Consider the following 21,877-nt stretch of genomic DNA (forward strand, 5'->3'; position numbering starts at 1 on the left):
CAATTTTTACCAGTGGTATAGAAAACTTTAAGAAATCAAAGGGGAAGCATAAAATTGCAAATGTACTGTCTGCATAAAAATGCCAACATTTTTGGAAGAAGGTTACCACCAAATCAAATTCAACCAGCATGATAAATTTATAAGGACAAGAAAGCTATATATACCATTTTTATGTCTTAAAATTTTAATTGTCTGAGATTTTAAAAGTTGTTTTATAATACACTAGGCAATCTTGTATTATAGCACCCCTGACAGATAAGCTTACAGAATAAACACAGCGGTTACAATAGTGTACAGATTACTCTGTGGTTGTATCATGTCATGGGTGGGATAATACATGATTGCTATACATTATACAGTTATCAAGCATCTCATGAATACGTATTAACCATTTTGGGAGAATGACATCATACATCAATGCACGAGGACAGCGCCATATTGCTCACACAGCATTGGCTGCCCATCAGAGTACAAAAATTTAATATTAACATTTCCATCCGACTGATTTTGAAATTCTATTGGCGCTTTTTTCTTAACTTAGAACTTAGAAGTCAAATTTTTAAATGTTAAAACAGCAGCAATTTTGAATAAATATAATCATTTCGACTCAACAATAAATTTCCGACATAATCAATCCCATTTTGGCTCCTCTCAAATATTTTGTAAGAATTAGTTTGTTTTGAGACTAGAAACCAACCAGGGAAATACAGGCGTGCCAGTCACTGCATGGCATGGCCTTGGCTAACAGGGATTGTTCTGCATCAATGTATGACATGATTCTCCAGAAACAGTTAATACCTATTCAGAGATGATTGGTAACTGTCATATATTGTCGTTGGGCAGGAAAAACCTCATGTCTGCTTGTGGCCCTTGAACATGTTTAAAATAAAACAGCCAAGAGGCCTAGAGGTTACATAAGAGGTTTTACTTTAAACATGTTCAGGGGCCAATGACACATAGGAGATTTTTCCTGCCCAACGATGCTACGCAAAAACTTGCAAAGATAAAAGAGGATAGATTTGTACATAAAAAGAAGACACTTTAATTTTTGGTACATACAACAATAAAATATGGCAAAAATAGTTATTCATTTGCTATTAAAGCGTAAAAATACAGAATTCTTTTTATAAAAGAAAAACACTTTTATATACATAGTTCAAGGTTGTTTTAGCTAATATACATTTAGTCATCCCCATTTATTTGATACAACTTTCTAATACCTATATCTACTGCACAATGTCTAAGCAACATGGCCTAAGACCACTTTTATGAACAGAACTTTTTAACAATTCCCACAATCATTTGCAAACAAACCCAAAAGTATGTCATCAATGCCATTGCCTATGTTTAGGAAACCATGTATTCTGTCAAAACACATGTACATTAAGAATGTGCACTGTCATCAATGACGTAGTTTTGGTTTCATCTGAGAAGGATTCTGGGATACACTAACATTGTACATTGCCACTGACCATGGTGGCCCTTATAAATTGAATACCTGAATACAAAACCCACCAAAGTGCAAACTTTGGCCAAATTGTGTGAAGCATGGAAAATCGTTGCTTTAATATACATAGGCCTAAAAGAACAACACACATCCCCGGCCTCTATGTGTGTTTATTATTAAGCATATGAATACAAAAACTTGCCACCCAAGTCCATGACTTGGGTGGTTTTTATAGTGCTCTTGCAAACCGGGCAAGATGGCTGACATGCGAAATTGAGATGGTAGCAACAGTGATAAAGGAGTAAGTGGTAAAAAATGCAGATATGAAGCTGAATGGGCACAGAACAAGAAAAAAGACTGAGATCAAAACGTAAAGAATACACTATGTGATTAAAAAACAACCCAAGTCTGGCATACAAAATAACCCCCACAAACTCCCCGAAATGCTAATCATCATACCTAATACAGTTTAACCCACTCATTTGCATGTAAAACTTACCCTATTTACCAGGTAATTCTCAATTAAAATGAATCACATTTGTTTTAGTTTTTCAAAATCACTTTCCATGCACTTGGGTGGGTTTTGTATTCATGTATTCAAATCAATCATCACATTGCCATCATATCAGAATGCAGTTCAAATCTCTGCAAGTATAAAATTCAGCTCTTCAAGACTTGAATTGCATAGAACACTATCAAACAATAAATTGTGTTGTTCTAGTTTGCAATATGGCCTTGGGTTCGAGGATTTTCAGTTTGCTTGGTTCAGTAAAAAAGTGCAGGACATGATAATATGATTAAGCAATGTAATAAAAGGCAGAAAATTGGTATCAAATCAAGCTACCACAAAATACAAGTAAAAATAACGGAAATTCACTGCTCTCATTCGTTTTTAATCGCTTTTTGTATTTTGTAAACTGTATGAGTGTTTCTGGTGAGCGATATAAAAATAGTAATTTGGCCGTGAGGTCCTCCTCTAATTCCATTTCCCCACCTTCACGCACAGTGTACAAGTCCTGACAGAGTTTCAAGATGTAGTCCACATTTGGAAACTCAGTGAACATCACTGTTTCAGACGTGCCGCTGAAGATGAGGCGCACGAGTCGGCCAACGACGAGAACGAAAGAGATGTAGAGACCAATGATTCTGAAAAAAGAAATGGTTTGGTAAAGAATGTTATAATACAGATACTAAATAATGTATTATTTTTGTCATACAAACACAGCATGTATCAAAGACAGACACACAAATACACACCCTCGTATCATTGGACTATTCCAGTCTCACACAGGGGGTATAGATTTCAGATGGGGTTACCTTTACCTGAATGGGTGTCTCCGTTTGAAATCTACACCCCTGTGTGGGATGCTAAGGTCATGTCTTCAATAGGGGGTGTATTGATTTCAACTGGAATAGCCCATTATGGTGATGGCAGAGTTTGAAATTTCTTCAAGGCCATTTGGGCCCTTGGGTTGAAATGAACTGAAACCAAAATTAAACTGGTCCACATTTTGTGACACTTTGTAAGCCTTCTGAGTTCAGACTCAGAAATCAGCAACAGATAATGCTACGGATTGATGCTGAAGTCAGCATTAGAATACAGATACTAAACAATGTATCGGAAGGTTGCGGGTTTGAGCCCCGGCGACGCCATCATGTTGTGCCCTGGGAAGGTAACAGACTCGCTGTAGAGGAGGTGTAGCGATCCCCCTATAGCAACATTACATGGAGGAGTCTAGCCCAATCGCCAATGAAAGAGAGATGGGCACTCCGATCACTGTTTATACAGGATCGTCTCCTTTACCTTTACCGTAAACAATGTATTATTCTAGTCATACAAACACAGCATAGTTCCATTGCAATAAAATGTTCTTACCCATAGCTTGAAAATGGTGCAAACAATTTGGAATCCACTCTTTCATTGAAGGTATAAATAGTAAGAAAAGGTTGCAAATTCTCCTGGAGAAGATCTCCATGGTACTGTATTTCTGACATGCTCCACCATTCTGTATCACCAGCTCTCTCTAACCCTAAGGTTATGTTGCTATAGGAACCATAATTATTCCCTGTAAATATATGATCATATGATGATATTAGAAGGTATACAGGTAATGGCTGTTAATTCTAAGATGATATGCTGGTCACAGAAACTTTAAAAAATATCTAAAATAACAATAAACAAACATTGTTGCGAAGCTAAAAAACACATGATTTCTAGACCACATACATACATAGGGATGTTTTATACTCCCGAAACGTCGGTTCTTTTGTCTTTTTAACCCTAAATTTTGGATGTTGTTGTACATATTAAACAGTTTTTAAAATTAATTTTCTAGGTTATGTACACTACTTGAATCTTTTTAAGATCCATTCAAAGTTTCACTTGCTGGTCAGTTGGTACTGTTTTAGTTTGCTTTTTTGCTCACATACATTTGGTCTTTATGGGAGCAATTTTACTGGTTTTTGGTTTTTTAAATTGAGAAATCCAGAAAAAAAAACTTGTTTACAAGCAATAGGAAATGAAATCCATTAACCCTAAAAGGACGGTATACTACAAAATACTACTTGATATATGCGCTGTTCGTGCATGCATCCAACGTGGTGTGATGACGCAAGTGATGAATAGGCACGGTTTCGCTGGCCAGCGAAGCCCAAGACCCGTGGCAAAGTGTCGCCGACCCAGTGCCTGGCATGCGAGGGGTCTCGGGTTCGAATCCCACCCAGAGCAAACAACTTCCTTCCTTCTTTTCTCTCTTTATTCCGTCCTTCTTTCCCTTCCCGTGGCCAGAAGTGATGTATAGGCACGGTTTCGCTGCCAGCGAAGCCCAAGACCCGTGGCAAAGTGTCGCCGACCCAGTGTCTGGCATGCGAGGGGTCTCGGGTTCGAATCCCACCCAGAGCATACAACTTCTTTCCTTCTTTCCCTTCCCGTGGCCAAAAAGCCCTTAGGCGGTTAGGGTTAATGTTCTATTCTATGAAAATCAATCTATGTAATTTTTCTATAAACTGTTGTAAGGTTCCTTTTATGCATTAACCATTGCGTATACTCGCGAGACTTCAAGCATGTGCATAGGAAGTTAAGGAAAATAATACACGCTGGACGGTCAGCAGTATGCATGATTTGTAAAAGGAATTATGCAAAGTTAAACTTCCAATTTTCACATCTAACCTACTCTCCACTGATTTGATAATAAATATACATGTAAGTGATTTGAAATATATGTGACTGTACACCACGAATGAGCCGTAAAGTCAGCAAATTGTATTCTGAATTACAGTGTAAAATGTGCATGAAGGTTGTTTTCATAGGTACCACATTTTGCTAGTGTCAAACACCTTTTAAACCAATCAATAATCCTATTGTTGAAGAGGATAATAAGCTTCTACCTATGTCTGTAGAATTCTTAAATAGCTCTAGTCTTTATAATTTTGATTTAAAACTTTTGATCCAAACACAAGGAATTAATTCCTACTCCATCTTTCATCAGCAAGTGAGTGACTGTATTAAATCAAAATCATGATTTATATCAACACAGATGAAATTTCATGAAGAGCTCTAGTCTTTGTTTGCTTTGACTAAATTCTGTTCAAGTAGTGGGTTACAAAGCATTGTATTTTGTCTAGGTATGTATAACCAACAATTAACAATGACAGGACATTTCTGAACCTCGTTGACTTGGGGATGATTTGAAATGACCTCCAATTATGACTGTTTGATGTATCCTAAATCTAAGAATAAAAATAAATATATATTTTGCATAAAGGTTTTCAGGTACCTATAAGAAACAAACTTTTTTAGCACAAGGATAAATTTATGTTCTGTAATTTTTGGAATTTGAAACGATTTAAAGGAAGGTGACCTGATATATTTGGAAAATCAAATTCTTTAAAACTTACGTATAGCATAAAATGTCATCCCTTTCGAGCACTCATGCAAAAAGAAAATGTAAATGTTTTTTGTAAATGTGACTAATTCCTAATGGAATTACCGACATTTATACAGTGTGATATTGGTAGTCTACAGTGTTTTTATTAATTATAATCATCATGATCATGTAATATATTGATTTCAAGTGAAAGGCCCTATTTTTCTCATAAACATATTGAAATTAGAAGTTCCAACTCAGTGTATTTCCCAAGATATCATCAAAAAACTGCCAAATTAGTCAAAACTATGGTATTCGGCAGTTTTTTGATGATTCTGCGGAAATACACCAATTTGGAATGCCAAATTTCAATATGTTTATGAGAAAAATATGAGCTTTCTTCTGATACCAAAATCAGCATTTTGATGAGGTATAAGTGGGGGATGAGATTTTCAATCAGGTTACCCACCTTTAAGGGACCAATCAATATTTATACCAAGCAGACGTAAATTCAGCGACTGGAGGAATTAATCTTTATTAACATTTTTGGATGAACAATTTTGGTCACCCTCACATTTCCTCAAAAATTGAAATATTGATTGTTCCCTTAACTACCGAGTCCTTACTTGGAAGTAATGATTTGACAGGTTCAGCCACTCCAATTGCAGGCACTAATATGTACGGTGGGAAGACGTTCAAAAGATCACTGGAAAAAACAACAACCAAAAAACAATTTAACTATATGTATTTCTTATCTTATCTACAATTTATCCAGTTCACCCTGGCTTGATTTCTGCACAAAATTAAAGCATAAGTACACATTTCTTGGTGTTGCATGTCAGTTTGATAGTCTTATCACAATATGAGAACTGCTTTTAAAATATTGCAATTGAATTGAATGGAGAGAAATAGATATAGATGTTAGGAGAAGGTAGTGGATACTTGGAAACTGAAAATGTATTGTAAAATTATTATATTGTTTTTGGTGTAATATGCCCAAATGTTTAACTGTAGTTTATTTATTATGTCTATAGGTTTGTATGTGAAATTTGCCTTCATGCCTTCATGTTTACTGTCGGTTGCTGAGTACTAGAGTTATAAACATTCAAGATGGTATCTAGACATTTCGGACACCCTGTATGTAAAAAAAAAAAGTGCAGTGATTTATAGTGCGCTACCCACAGGCACAATGCCTAGACGTTGATCTACAAGCCTCAGCACACTTAACAGGTTGTCGCTGACCACTATGGCCCACATCATTCCAAGAGTAGATCTACTATTTTTCTATTTCTTCTTTCCTGGAACCCACCCCTGCTGTACATAATTCTTATTGCACAATTTTGTACAATTCCTCAGAGTGGCCACCTCATATAAATGCTAAGCGGAAAAGGAAGAAGAAAAAAAATGACTCAAAAAGTAAAAGCAATATGCCATCAACTGGATTCAAACAAAGATCTAACATGAAGCTTATTGTGCCCTTGCCATAAATTTCCATAAAGAGCAATAAATAATAGTAATGGGAAGATTCTACTCAGTATATAATCTTATACTTACACAGTGCCTAGATATGTTGAGTTATCAATTTGTTTAGCTATTGTTTCTCTATTATATCTATCAGCTGGGTCCTCTGGGTCTAGTTGTACATAATGTTCATTGCCTACTTGGCATATAATCTTATACTTACACAGTGCCTAGATATGAGTTATCAATTTGTTTAGCTATTGTTTCTCTATTATATCTATCAGCTGGGTCCTCTGGGTCTAGTTGTACATAATGTTCATTGCCTACTTGGCATATAATCTTATACTTACACAGTGCCTAGATATGAGTTATCAATTTGTTTAGCTATTGTTTCTCTATTATATCTATCAGCTGGGTCCTCTGGGTCTAGTTGTACATAATGTTCATTGCCTACTTGGCATATAATCTTATACTTACACAGTGCCTAGATATGAGTTGTCAATCTGTTTAGCTATTGTTTCGCTATTATATCTATCAGCTGGGTCCTCTGGGTCAAGTTGTACATAATGTTCATTGCCTACTTGGCATATAATCTTATACTTACACAGTGCCTAGATATGTTGAGTTATCAATTTGTTTAGCTATTGTTTCTCTATTATATCTATCAGCTGGGTCCTCTGGGTCTAGTTGTACATAATGTTCATTGCCTACTTCTGATGCAGCAACACTCTCATCATCTAAATCCCTGTCAACAAAATTAATAAAGTCATAAAATTGTCAGTATATTGGGGCAATACATTCAGGAGCAAGACTTTCTACTTCGCAAGTTAATAAATGTTGTTGAAAATATTGTGGGTAGTCATAAGGGACAAGATTAATACCTACTTCGCAAGATTGACTTGATATCAAGTTTCAGTTCAAAATATATTCACTAGATGTTTGACTATTTTCATATTTGACAGATTATATCCCCCATATGAAAAGCTGATTGTCCTATCTGCCAATTAAGTATTTTGCTTTGTGAACAAATTTGTGGTTTGGTATATTGTGGAACAGCATTTACCTACTTCGCAAGTTTAATGTTGTTATCAAATTTCAGTTCAATTTCAATTTGATATGTTGATATAAAATTTCAGTTCAAAACAATATTAACTATTTTCAAATTTTAATGTTTTATCCCACCATATAAAGAGCTGATTGCCCTACCTGCCAAATGAGTATTTTGCCTTCAGAACCACTTTGTTGGTTGGTGAGATGAGATCATTGTATAAGGAAGCTTTGGTTGGTGGACTGATATCCCAAGTTGATGAGGAATTACCAGGGATCGTTATAACCACTACATCCTCACGACGGAATGAACTGATGAATGTCCTTGCCTCCTGTATAACAGCAATTCATAATTCAAAATGATGTCGTTGTTACTGAGAAGACTTTGTATAATTCAAAGAATGAACTCTGATTAGTAAGCTTTTGAATGACGCACATTCTAGCAGTCATACAAACATGTACATGTCGTCTTATTTTGGCTGTGTGCATAGTTTTGGCCATGTGCAATAGAGCCGTTTGGTGCAGCAGTTAAGGTCTTTCACTTTGGTGCAAGAGGTCCCCAGTCCAATTCCCGGTGGAGGCAATAATTAAAAGAATTATCATCCTGCTCACTCTTGTTAATGCATTTGAATTGTGGGGCAGATGCAGTGAATGACAAAGACCTCGCAGCCAGTTCTGATCAAGGTAATGCCTGGCTGTTTGTATTCCCTACTCAAGGTAACCCCATGGAAATATGCTTCATAGGAAGTTTTCTAAGGTAATGTGGGCCTTAAGGTGAAAAAATGCAATGATTTGAATGCAAAATTTGAATGCAAAATTTGAGTGCATAATTTGAGTGCAATGTTTGAATGCAAAAGTTGAATACAAAATATAAATGCTAAATTTGAATGCAAAATATGAATGCAAAATTTGAATAGCATATATCAATACAAAATTTGAATGCAAAATTTGAGTGCAATGTGTGAGTGCAAAATTTGAATACAAAATATGAATGCAAAATTTGAATGCAAAATTTGAAAAGCATATTTGAATGCAAAATTTGAATGTAAAATTTGAATACAAAATTTGAATGCAAAATTTGAATGCCATATTTGAATGCAAAATTTGAATGAAATATTAGAATGCCAAAATTGAATGCAAAATTTGAATGTAAAATTTGAATACAAAATTTGAATGCAAAATTTGAATGGCATATTTGAATGCAAAATTTGAATGCAATATTAGAATCCAATATTTGAATGCAAAATTTTAAAGCAAAATTTTAAAGCTGTGATGGCAACCTGATCAAAAGAATCAGGAAAGTGGTATTCAGGTATTTTTCTACGGTTCTTCAAATAATTCTGATCATCAAAAATTAAGTATCCTATAGACCTATCTCCCAATATCCCATCATGCACTACTCCAGGGGGTTACTTCCACCACATTCCACTGAAATAGTGTCTCAAAGCATGTCATCCCATGCATCAGGGGTGTAGAGTTCTGTTCATTAGGATACAGATATGTTGCTGGTGTCTTAATTTGGAAAAAAGGAATCTTCTTTATGATGCAGTTCATGAAATACAAATGGCGGACACTGACCAATACTGTTATGAGGCAAAAATATTGTTTTTGGCATTATTGACATAGGGGTTTTCGGCAAAGAAAGTTTACTATTGTCCAGTATTTTGATTTAAATTCCAAATTTCAAAGTTTACTATTGCTTAAACTCAACTTTTTGTTACTGCCGGTATTCGTTTCAGAAAAGTCAAAAGCAGAAGTCGTACACAGATGTTCTACATCGTTCTATAACAGTATCGCTCATTGTTTCAATTAATAATTAGGTAAATTTTGTAAAATTGATGGATTTTACGATGATTCACATAATGTATTCATTATACCCATATTAAGACAACATAATCACAAAGACAACTTGGTGACCACTACGAGGTTAACATGTACTCCCCTGGAATAGTGCATAATGGAATATAAGGTACAAGGTCTATATCTAAATAGCTAATAAGCAGACTAAACATTACCAACTGACAGCACTTTGGACGGATCTAAAAAGATTAAAAAAGTGTACACAGGAAAATAAATGTTAAAAACTATTTATTGAGTACAACAAGATACAAAATGTGGGTTTAAAAAGACAAAAAGACCAATATTATGCAAATTTTCTCATATGCATTGCTAGTGACAAGTTGTATATATTACACTTGTTTTTACACCAAACATTTTGGTTGTTTTGTCTTTTTAAACCCACGTTTTTGATGTAGTTGTACTCAATAAATAGTTTTAACATCAATATCTGAATCTCTAAAACTTGAAACACATTTGGTATAAACTGCTATATTAATTTCCTTCTGACAGAGCCAGTGGGAGGGGGAAAGGGGAAATATCTCCCACCCATGCCATGTTGGAAGTGTGTGGGTTACCAAATCCAATGATTTTGTTTGCTAACTCAATCCCCCCCCCCCAAATAAGAAAATCCCAACCCCTAAAACCAACCCAAGAAAATTGCAACCCCTTAACTCCCCAAATAGTGTGAAAATGAGAATTGGCCCAGTTTAACCCCAAATTTTAACCCCTGAGTGAATACATACCAAATCTTCTTCAAATTTCATGTTGAGTTTGTGCCAATCTGCATCGCTGATAGGTTCCAAGTCTTCTTCTTGTGTTCTCATTACAAATAGAGGCTACATAAAATTGATCACAGAAAAAAAGCCCAATTCTTATTATATCACTCATACATTAATCCTAGACAGTTCATTGGTTGATTACCATTTATCATTTTTACCATCAGCCTCTCTGTGTGATAGTTTTTACCAACACTGTGCTTCGCCGTAGCACATCTTTTACAGATTGACTATATTTTGACCATTACACAAATTTAAGGGATGGGGTATGAACGTTTGGACATATCGAATTGCATTCTGAATATGAAGAATGTGTTTTTGTTTGTGTGCATTGTACACCTCGACTGCTTTACATTAGACCCAGTTTTAACCACCGTTTATCAGTGGGAGCTGGTAGCCTAATGGATAAGGCGTCCGTCTAGAGATCAGAAGGTCGTGGGTTCGATTCCCATGCCGGCATATTCCCTTGCTTTTTTTCAAGTTGGGTTGTGTGCCGGTTGGGATTTGTATTTATTTGTTGTCATGTTTAATTGTAACACTTTGGGTTGGTAAACAGTTCAATCTTTCTTATTTAACAGTACCCAAAGTAAACTTTATAAATTTGATGATTTATACTTAAGTGTATGTAGGTGGGATGAAAAGCCGACGATCAATTGAAAATTTTGACCTTTGGTATTGAAGATATGGATTTTTTTCCCAAAACACACAAAAAAATTAGGTCTTTTGGGGAAAAAATCCATATCTTTAATATGAAAGGTCAAAAATTCAATTGATTCGGCTTTTCCTCCCAGCTACATACACTTTAAGAATATCTCATTAGATTTATTAAATTTACTTTGATAAAGTATATATCAAAAATGTGAAAAATATCAAATTGTTATAATTTGTCATAAAATTTGTATTATATCGTGAATTTCAAAAAATGAAAATTATTTGATATCAGAAAGACATTCTTCGTATTCAGAATGTAATTCGATATGTCTGATGTGCTCTCATGTCCCACATAAAATACTGTTGAAATGCTCAAAAAGCTCATTCTAGATCCCTTAAGACAATTAATATTTGTTTTACATCACTCATACATAAATCCTATTTACTTAAAAATACTATTTAAGGCAGGAAATACATTTTTTCATCAACATAGCAACACACTTCACCCCATAACTAAATCGGCGATTCTATAGAGTCAGCGCACACACACTACGGTGTATACATCACATTATATATCATTTTTCACCCTGAATGAATTCAATAGCTAGCATTCGTTCAAAGCGCTGGCGTATGCAAGCACGCGATTAAGGACACCGCATAGATGCATGTGTGAAACATCGTCCTCAACGTGTTGACATCACTGCCACATCAGGGTAAAAAATGGTACAGAGAAATTCAAGTCAGATCTTTAATTGTTCCCATCATGAGAATAAAAAAAAACACCTGTCATACCTCATATCTCCCAAGCTGCAGTGTGAAGTGTGCTTCTGATGGTGGGTTCTTGATGGTAGCAGTATTAGTGTCATACATACCTCATATCTTCCAAGCTGCAGTGTGAAGTGTGCTTCTGATGGTGGGTTCTTGATGGTAGCAGTATTAGACAATGAGATGAGAATAAGAGGAAACCAAATGATGAAAATGATACCAAGCAACATGCCTCCTCCTTGCAAATACTTGACGATCTTCTCCTTTTCTTGACCTCTTAAATGTGGATATTCCTAGGATAGAATTCAAACAATTTTGTCAGGTCCAAAATGTAGGCAAGGATCAGTATATGGTCGAATCCAACCAAAAGTGTCCACGGGCCAAAAATAAAAGTCCGAAATAAAGATGTCTCCACAATTTTTTCCTTTTGCCCATTGATTGATGACATATTGGCCTTATAGGAACCAAAAGTGCCATTACTAATCTTGAAAAATAAATCCAGGGCGTGTGATAGTAAATGTGATATCAAAACCCAATGTTACCTACTGAATACCACTAGGATGCTTTCACTATCGCAATACTAATCAACCTAAAACAAATGGAATATTCCCATTAACGCTTTTTTTCGTGTAATGTAGACCACAGGGTGTCAGGAAAATGCTAACCCAACCAGAAAATATTTGTTTTTATTTTTATAACGCGATCAATATGATCTTAGTCAATTATGCTAGTATATTTTTGAAAATGAAGTTTAGGTCAGTTTCTGTATTTTATTTATCAAATGAGTATGAATCAATTTACACATTGTATAAGAATGAGTATGATATATGTTTTCAAGAATATAAGGAATTATACGCATACACCTAACGCTTTATACAATGAAAAGGTGAAGAAACCCGGGTATTCGTAGGTAACATGAGCGATTTAACAATATCTATATTGAGTTTATAGGTTTAAATTTTGCTATTATGGTAATGAATTAATAAAATTGTAGTTTTAGATCTCTTTCAGATGGTACGTCCAAATGAATAAATGCTATTACCTTAGATCAAAATTTTTGATGCTTTTAGCAAGATTTTGACCACTTCATTTTGATATACAAGTAGTTAATCAGCAATTTTACTTAATAAATAATTGTTGAATGAATCCGTATAATGGTAATAATAGTGTCCTGGGGTACCGCTTAAAGTTTTTGACAATTAATTTCCATTGGTAGGGACACTTCATTACACATGTCATGTATTATGCTGTATTCGTAAGTAACATTTCGGTATTTGTAGGCAAGAATTAGACTTTTGGTGGATATCGCAATCAAAACTTCATTTTATAAAGCACTTTGAATGTATTATTTTCTTTATGTGCGTTTATTGATACTTTAGACCCTATCATGTATTAATAATGTCGGTTCACAGCGTTTGAAAGAGGATTGAAGTAAGAAACAAAGGCACTAAAGTGACTTTAATTTGCTTAATTGCACACAAATCGCTTAAAACCGTTATTGCAGACTTGTGAAGTCCATCTTGGAGTCAGTTACGTCTTGTCACCTTTCGTTTGAGGGCAACTACAATTAGCTTTATACCAGGGTCCATCAATGTGTTGTCTAGATCATGAGACAATGAGAACAGTCGTTTTTTCCATGGTATTCGTAGGTAACCTTAGCGAAAACGTCAAAAGTTACCTTCGAATAAATCAATTTGGACACAAATTACTCAGAAACCAGATAGTCGGTAAACATTTAAAATGAAGCACACATGACAGTTGACAAATCCAAGTATTTATCCCCTTCTAATCTTCTTTGAATCTGATTTTTCTTTCAAATAAGCAGACCTTCGTCTATTTCAGTACATATTTTTCACCAATTAAACCGTATTCAGTTTTGCATGGTGGGCATGTATGTGAATTCGCAACTTTCATTGACATATGATTTGATAGCAAACATACAGGCCTTCGTTATGTACCAATATGGGCATTGGCATGAATGGCGGTGTTTCACAATACTGTCATGATGTCAAAGGGTATTCGTAGGTAACATTCGGTTACCGAAATTTACCTACGAATACTTGCTTTTATTGTTGACATCTCAGAAATATTTAAACGCAGGTTATTGAAACTTGGTAGAAATAAAGAGTGTATTACCCAGCACCTATTGCTGAACTATTGTTTCCTATTCTCTCACTTTGTGGAAATGGCACAGCTTTTAACATGTATTCGGAGGTAATGCATATTTTTACCAAACCTACCTTTGTGCCATTTAGAATTTCTGGCAGCTAAACACAATAATAAAGATGTCCGAATGCAATGCATTTCAGTATTGGACATATCAAAGCTTGTATCAATTATGCATTTATTAGTGATTTCCATTTTTTAAAGATATATCTAGTGCTATGAAAAATTGTATTCGTAGGTAATGTAAAAAATACCACTCAAAAAATTATCACAAAAAATTCATAATTATGTACAAATATGTGAAAAATTGAACAGGCAATCTTTGAATACACACCTTTCAGGAAATCAATTTATATTCAATCCAATGACTTCTTTTCATAACTGATTTAGATGTTTTTAAAAATACTTTAAGAAATATTTTGAAAAAATGGGTAAAAATAGCATGTTTTGGGGTCTCTGTGTCTAAGTGTTTCACAGAAGGGGGTCTTATTATATATGGCGCGAAGCGTATGATCAAGGCGAATAAACACAATACAAAAACGAATGCCAATTGATTAATATTTTTAAGTTATGGCCCTGAACATGCCGTGTACACTTTTCGTTGGATTCGACCATATACACTCCTCAAAAGAATTAAAGGATCAGTTGAATATAATCAGCATTTTTGAAAGCATTGGATATGATGACAATATTATTGATAATTGTGCTTGAGCTTTCATTACATCACTTGTTCAATAAGCTGCAGACAAAATTCACTCATTACAAATATCCGCCATCACAAAAAATGGCTTCAAAAATCGAAATTTTAGCTTTCATCCCCCCCCATCAAGATGTGGGTGATAGCGGATATTTGTAATGAGTGAATTTTGTCTACAACTTAGGGAACAAGTTATGTAATGAAAGGTCAAGCACAATTATCAATAATATTATCATCATATCCAATGTTTTCAAAAATGCTGATTATATTCAACTGATCCTTTAATTCTTTTGAGGAGTGTAGTTTAGTTTCATGTCTTAGTGTTGGTTTTTCTTTTGCAACAAATGCACTTGTGTTCTTTTCCCACAGAGCATTACTGCTGAGGAAAAATATTGAGATGCAGAACAAAGCCTCAACAAAGCTTAAATTGGCATGGAAAATCAAATTTGGCACTTTTCTCAAAAACTGTTCATTTTGTCAGAAATCTGCCATGCTAATTGGGATTCCTTGCATCATTCCCTTTCTGAAAATGTATACTTTTATGTACTTTTAAAGATACAATATAAAACAAAGGCTTAAAAATAACCCTGTTTGACCCTGTCCACTCAACCGGTATCTTGTTTCATTTAATCAAACAAAATATACATGCGAACAAAATAATACTTTTAGTACTTACATTTTCAAAGTCTCTCCAACATTTTATAATGTATGCCGCGTTGAAGATATCTTCCACGACAACCCAATGAGCTAATGTCAGTGTAGTCTTGGTCCAAATCCAATCCATAAGAATACGTAACTCCAATACAAATGGACATAACTTCCACCTATTGTAGGAATAAAGAAATCTTACATGTTCCATATGCTACATGACTTACACATAGTCACGTGCACCCCCCTCCACCCCACATACCAAACTACCTATACATTAAAACATCGCCCCCTCCCTCGATCGAATTTTTGTTATCCATCCGTGCATAGCAAAACCCTACATTGGCAACTTTACTGTAACACTTTCAAATGACATTTTAAATCCTTTAATTCATATACACATTTCCTATACTTTAGACTCCCCCACATTATATACTTAACAAGGTGTTAGCTAGCCACCCATCCACCCGTCATTTCGGACAGGCAGTTTGCTCCTGGGACAGGCAAAATTAACGCCTGTGACATATGCTAAACTCTAAAAATAATGCTTGAATAAATTCTGTGAACTCAAAACAAGACCAGACTAATAAATCAAAGCTATTGTAGCAATAGCTATTTGAACTGACTGAACCCCTAGAAGGTGCAGATGACTAGTTTATGTTTTCAGGGTAAAATATCAGGGGAACTTATCAAATCCTAGCTATAAGACCCTGATCTTATCCTGAACTTAACTATCTGCAAAATGAAGTGCTAAAAGATGAATACACTTACACATAAAACATCCCCAGATTGACAATACTGTAGCTTTTACAGATGCAATTCCCTAAGATGCGCGTTGGATACCCAGATCGTACTTGGAATGCTGACAACCCAAAGTATATACACTTGAAGAAATACCATAGCTGAGCTGGAGTGTTGTCTACAAATTTCCTGTTGGTGCAGAATCAAGAATGTTTGAATTATGTACTTTTTATGTGGAAAAGAAGTATACAGTCCAAGTTAATATGACCAAAACCATTTTTAACCCCATGAGAACTACCTGCCGATTGGCCAAAAAGAAGTTTTCATTATCAATTGGACCAATCAGCAACATTGTTAGAATAATTTCACCACACAAAAAAATAGGGATGAATCATTTGCAAAGCACCATTCTGATTGGTGATTAAAGTGAACATATCATGTAATTGACCAATCAGAGGCAATGTTAGATCGGCAGGTAGTTCTCACAGGGTTAAGAAATAGATGTAGGTAGCATTTTGAGAACAGCAAATTGATGATTCATATGTTAGCAAAAATATACAGCAAATATAAACTTACACTATTGCCAACAACTGGACAGTGTCTACCGTATTAAAAAATATATAAAGTCCACACGGTGCATATTTATGCAAGTAACATGACAGAAAACATACAGCACCAAACCTCATCATGTATTATCACCCTAACAAGTTTCAATCTGGTTTGTTTTGTTTCAGTTGAATTTGAAGAGTATATAAATGGAATTTAGCACTGTTATGCAAACAAGCTAATCAATTGGCATAAATATGAAAATGTTACACAAAAGTATACAGCACCAGACCTCTTCATGCATTACCACCCTACCAGTTGGTGCAGAAGGGCGGGCCCCAAGAAAGTCACATTGTAAAGACAACACACACACACATATTTGACCTGTTGACTTAACCATAACAGAACAAGATACCTTTACAATCAAGGTCAGATTTGAGGTTTAGGTAAAATTAAAACTGTATTCACCTCAAGTTCGGTAGTGACATCAATGATTTTTTGTGGTTGTGCCGCAAGCGTGCCAATAAATCACCTGTGTACACATGCATTCTGCAGGATTAACTTTATGTGAGCAATTCGATAATGTACTCAACAGAATATGCACCTACATCACTACCTAACTTGAGGTGAACCATAGATAATCAACCAAGGTTTTGTTCACAAAGTGAGCCATCTCACACGTAAAGCCAAATTGTGACCAGCTCCAACAAAACCCGGAACTAGTCGCCAGGCATGTTTTTGAGTTATAGGCCTTTGAAGATGACATTCCCCTAAAAAATCAAATTTTGGAATTCTTAACTTCATGGTATATGACCTTGGGACTGAGTGGACTTTCAAATCCTTGAAAGTCCTTATTAAAAAGAGCTACATTTAATCAATAATTAACAGTTGAACTATGATAATCTCTATTCAATCCTGTGTAAGGCAGGAAACTAACTAATTAGCACATTACTCAGACTAGCAATTTTGAAAAAATATCAAGGTATATTTACAAAATTATCCATATCTTGAAAAATATTTAGGCTATGTAAATAATTTTGGTATCATTTTGAAGCTTATTGTCCCGTGCTTACATTTCTATTCAAATCATGAAATGTCAAAACTGTGACTTGTTATGGTTTTGTCGGAGCAGGTCACAATTGAAGACCTGAGCGCAAGAAGACTGTAAGTCCACTTGGCCCCTCAACATGTAGATGTATACACTAAAGTTTTGTAAAGTTTACGTATAGTTTGGTAATGTTTTATACATGTTCAGGGCCAAAACAAATCTTTCACAACCTTTCATGATGTTTTCACCCTGGAACATGTATTAAACATTATAAAACCCTAAGAAACTATATGTAACTTTAGTGTATACATGTTGTGGGGCCAAGTGGACTTACGGTCTTCTTGTGCTCAGATCTTCAATTGTGCATTGACTCTACAGTTTCTTGACCTACCTATTATTAATCTTTGGTAGAAGAAAGAACATCCATGCATGTACTAAGATAACCATTAGAATGAGAAAGATGAATTTGGCTTTGAGACTCTTGCGTAGATAGATGCCTCTATCGATGATCATCAGGAAGAATTGGACTAGTAGGAGGATAAGGAATGTAGCTGGGATGTTATTACTGATGATTAGGTCAGTTACAGTGGTTTCTGCTGAATCCTCCTGCAAATTGAGAAAAAAATCAAGGAATATGATTTTGAAGGCAATACTTACAGAATGTGACTTGTAAAGAGATTTCTTGAAAACAGGCCGCTTGTTTCAGATTAGACTAACAGAACACAAATCAAAAAGTGAAAAATTAAGCATCAAGATGTTCACTAGGTCACAAAAAAAAGCATCCTTTGCATTTCTAATTTCCTTTCTCACGTAGTAAGGGCTAAGAGTAAAATGTACAATTGTGTTTGGTAATGGCGTTCACCTCTTTCTCCTTTTCCTTGCTATTTTCTACCATTTCTTGCTTTGTTTTTCAAAGCTATGTGGGTCAGCATGCATCTTTATGTAGCCTGTACTGGCTATCCAGGCTTATGCATTTATTGTATGAGCTTGGAACGGTCCATGGATTTCCCATGGATTAGCTTGTGTCCCTCAGGGACCAACCTGGGTAAACAAACAAACAATCCGCTTCAGAAATCCACAAATCAGCTATTGCAGAACATGTTGCACATTGATCAAGAATCCGACAAAACACCATGCTGGTTAAAGGAAGCAAAGGGATCAAAGTAGGGGGAATGACACCATGAACAAAGATGAGGGGGCTTACAGACTGGACAAAATTTATGACCAGGTCATAATACTTGGCAACAAGACAGTTTGGTGATGTCATCAAGACAGTTCTAAAGACCTGTGTTGCCAGTTCTAAAAAACATCTAGAAACACCAGAACCAGAGTGAACAAGATTCCTGATAGGAATTGAACCTGGGGAATTGAAATATTTCTGTGTGAGTATCATTTTATTGGATCTGAAAAAGAACCTCTCTCAATTAAATAGTATACTACAGGTTACATTGAAACTTCATATTTCGCAAAAGTGGGTCTCTACTAAGATCTTAGGTCACGTGATTAAGAATTAAAGTTAGCGGGTAGCAAGTAAACTAATAACTTTGTTTTCTTAATTTGTTTTGAAATCTAGAGGACCTGATTGGATACCTTGCATGGTATAAAAATTGACAACACGGGCATGATTATCTGCTCGAAACAGCCGGCGACCTAGCTTTTTGTCACCGGCTGTTTAATTTTAAAAAATCTATTGAATTTAATTTCAACTTACTATCTAACTATAGAATGGTATTGTCCAAAAGGCAGATTTGTAATTTACATTCTAGCTACTGACAGTTTCATGCCAGCAGTTTGCTGGCAATCATCAGTATTTGCTCTCTTGTTATTATGTGTGGACTTTTTTACACCAGTCTGATGATTGCCAGCAAACTGCTGGCATGAAACTGTCAGTAGCTAGAATGTAAATTACAAATCTGCCTTTTGGACAATACTATATTTCGCTCTTCAAATGAATTGAGCACTTTTCCACCGGGCAGTTTGATACTATAGAATGGGATATTAAAGTAAGTACAGATGTCACTAATGTATAAACAATAGCCGGGTTATCAACATTTGTTTACACAATTTTTCTCTAAAACATTGATTTCTATGCGTTAGGAACTTGGCATCAGTCCCAGGAGCAGATGCTAAAAAGTCACCCAAATATTTGCTTCAACATTCCAGTAGTTTCTATGCCACCAGAAATAGTCAAAAGTTGCAGCGAAAGTCTTCAAAAGTCACCCAATTAGGTTATCAAATGATGGGTAAGTTGGCAACCCTGTATAGAACCAAGGTACAAAAGTCACTGATAACTAAACAAGGTAATGATCACTAGGCAGGGCTGCCACGATTTGGTAGCCCAATTGGGTGGCTTTTGAAGATTTCCCCACAACAACAATTTCCTATCCCATAGAAACAAATGGTTAAGATGAAAATGGGTGACTTTTTAACATTGGCTCCCATGACTTTTGATAATTTCCTATCCCAAAGAAACCAATGAAATTTGGGTGATTTTTCGATTATTTCACCTGCGATAAGGGCTGGAATTTTTTGGCAACCCTGTTCCAGCAGCCTAGTCTGTCATCACTCCAGGGCACAGTTCTTTATTGCCAATATATTTGTACATTCATAGAATGTTTTGGGTACAAAAACTCATACCCACAAGTTGAGGTCAAATTTTGAGTTAAGATTGTTGAATGGAGGTTAATGAACTTTACCACTGGAATTGAGATCATTCTGCAATAATTGTTAATTAAAAATTAAAATTTCAGTTGGTAGACATGAAAATATCCGCCATTTTGGTTCTCGGTTTGGCGATTAAACTTTGATTCAGACGTTCTCTGTTGTCTGTATACTTTATCCACAGTTTACGGCAGGCATAGGTAGGGGAGTGTTGCAGGTGCTGGGTGAGTAGTTTGTTAATAATATTGGTGTGTATATTAAAAGTTTTTTTTTTGTGTGTGTGCAAAACTTCTGTATAGACCTAGTATGTTAATGTCAATCATTAACCCATTTTCCATGATTGTTGATATTCAGTAATTATTTTACGTTAATTGCTTTTCATGTTATTTAGGTAAGTGATACTTCAATGGTATTCACACTGCTTAATACACTACCAATCATAATACCAATATGGCGCAATCAAGTACAATTAATCAACCTCCTACCAATTTTCTTAAAGTCTGTCAAGTTCTTCATTACATCTGCAAGGAGACTGCTCCTGAACTTGAGTCTACCATCAGATCATGGCATGCAAGGCAAATACAGGCTGGTCTACTACAATGTGCTGGTGGTACTCAAGCTCAACCTTGTCCAACAAAATGCAAGCCAAAAGCGACTAACTCATGCAAAAATTGCATTCAATGGGGAAGTGCCTTGGAGAAAGTGGCGTTTAAATCAGCAGTAGCGTGGAGGAATGTTGATACAAGTCATCTTTTTACCAACCCATTGGAAGTTGCCAATGCCCTCGCTCTTCATCTACCTCCTGGACAAATCCAAACTAAGATAGAGGATTACGACCCTGCAAGCATACTCAAAATCATGCTTGGGTTTGGTGAATTTCATCAGATGAACCACGGCACCGGCAGATATCCTGATCCATACGCAACTATTAACAAGGTATTTTGTATGCAATAATTCATCCAATTCAATTTTATGTCCAAAATCAGAAATAAGGTGTTTGAAAGGGCCATTGCAAAATAATGACCATTTTGAAAGTTCATGCATAAGCATGATATCCAACCCGGAATACAAGTGGCCCGGGGCCTAGTCCAAATATGCCTTTTCAATGTTCCGACTTAAAGAACCCCTTTTAATATTTGGATTAAAGAACTTTTTTCTTCTTCGAAATTTGAACTAGAAATTCTTTTCAATATGCCGACAAAAAACCTTTACATTAAAGAACTTTTGTACTACAGACACATCCGTTGGACAAGAACTGTAAGACTATAGATGTCCCACCCAATCAAGAACCAAGGCAATTTATTTAAAAGGTATACTCCGTTCTTATTTTGTCCATGCATATTCTGTATAGGTAGCTGGAATAAGGAACACTCTTGCCCATTCTAACTTGGAGTCTAATCTACACATCAGTGACCAAGAAATGAAGCAGTACCTTCAAGACATAGAAGACCTCATTACTTGCCTAGAAGATCTTCACCATCTGGATGTAGCAAAGTCTATGCATATAAAGACACAACT

General features: G+C 35.5%; 1 protein-coding gene across 1 annotated transcript in view; it reads right to left on the bottom strand.

Moving 5' to 3' along the window:
• Positions 1–2,277: 2,277 nt before the first annotated feature.
• The window catches only part of LOC140172733 (piezo-type mechanosensitive ion channel component 2-like), a 98,588-nt gene continuing 78,988 nt past the window's right edge, over positions 2,278–21,877 (bottom strand). The window contains exons 26-36 of the mRNA XM_072195865.1: positions 18,090–18,304; positions 16,135–16,293; positions 15,392–15,539; positions 11,960–12,145; positions 10,404–10,496; positions 7,981–8,153; positions 7,381–7,519; positions 6,868–7,004; positions 5,940–6,019; positions 3,324–3,513; positions 2,278–2,593 (exon numbers count right to left, since the gene is read on the bottom strand). Of these exons, the coding sequence (XP_072051966.1) occupies positions 2,278–2,593; positions 3,324–3,513; positions 5,940–6,019; positions 6,868–7,004; positions 7,381–7,519; positions 7,981–8,153; positions 10,404–10,496; positions 11,960–12,145; positions 15,392–15,539; positions 16,135–16,293; positions 18,090–18,304 (1,836 nt within the window). The remainder of the gene's footprint in view (positions 2,594–3,323; positions 3,514–5,939; positions 6,020–6,867; positions 7,005–7,380; positions 7,520–7,980; positions 8,154–10,403; positions 10,497–11,959; positions 12,146–15,391; positions 15,540–16,134; positions 16,294–18,089; positions 18,305–21,877) is intronic.

The sequence above is a fragment of the Amphiura filiformis genome, chromosome 16 (genome assembly GCF_039555335.1).
Source record: "Amphiura filiformis chromosome 16, Afil_fr2py, whole genome shotgun sequence".
NCBI classification, from domain to species: domain Eukaryota; kingdom Metazoa; phylum Echinodermata; class Ophiuroidea; order Amphilepidida; family Amphiuridae; genus Amphiura; species Amphiura filiformis.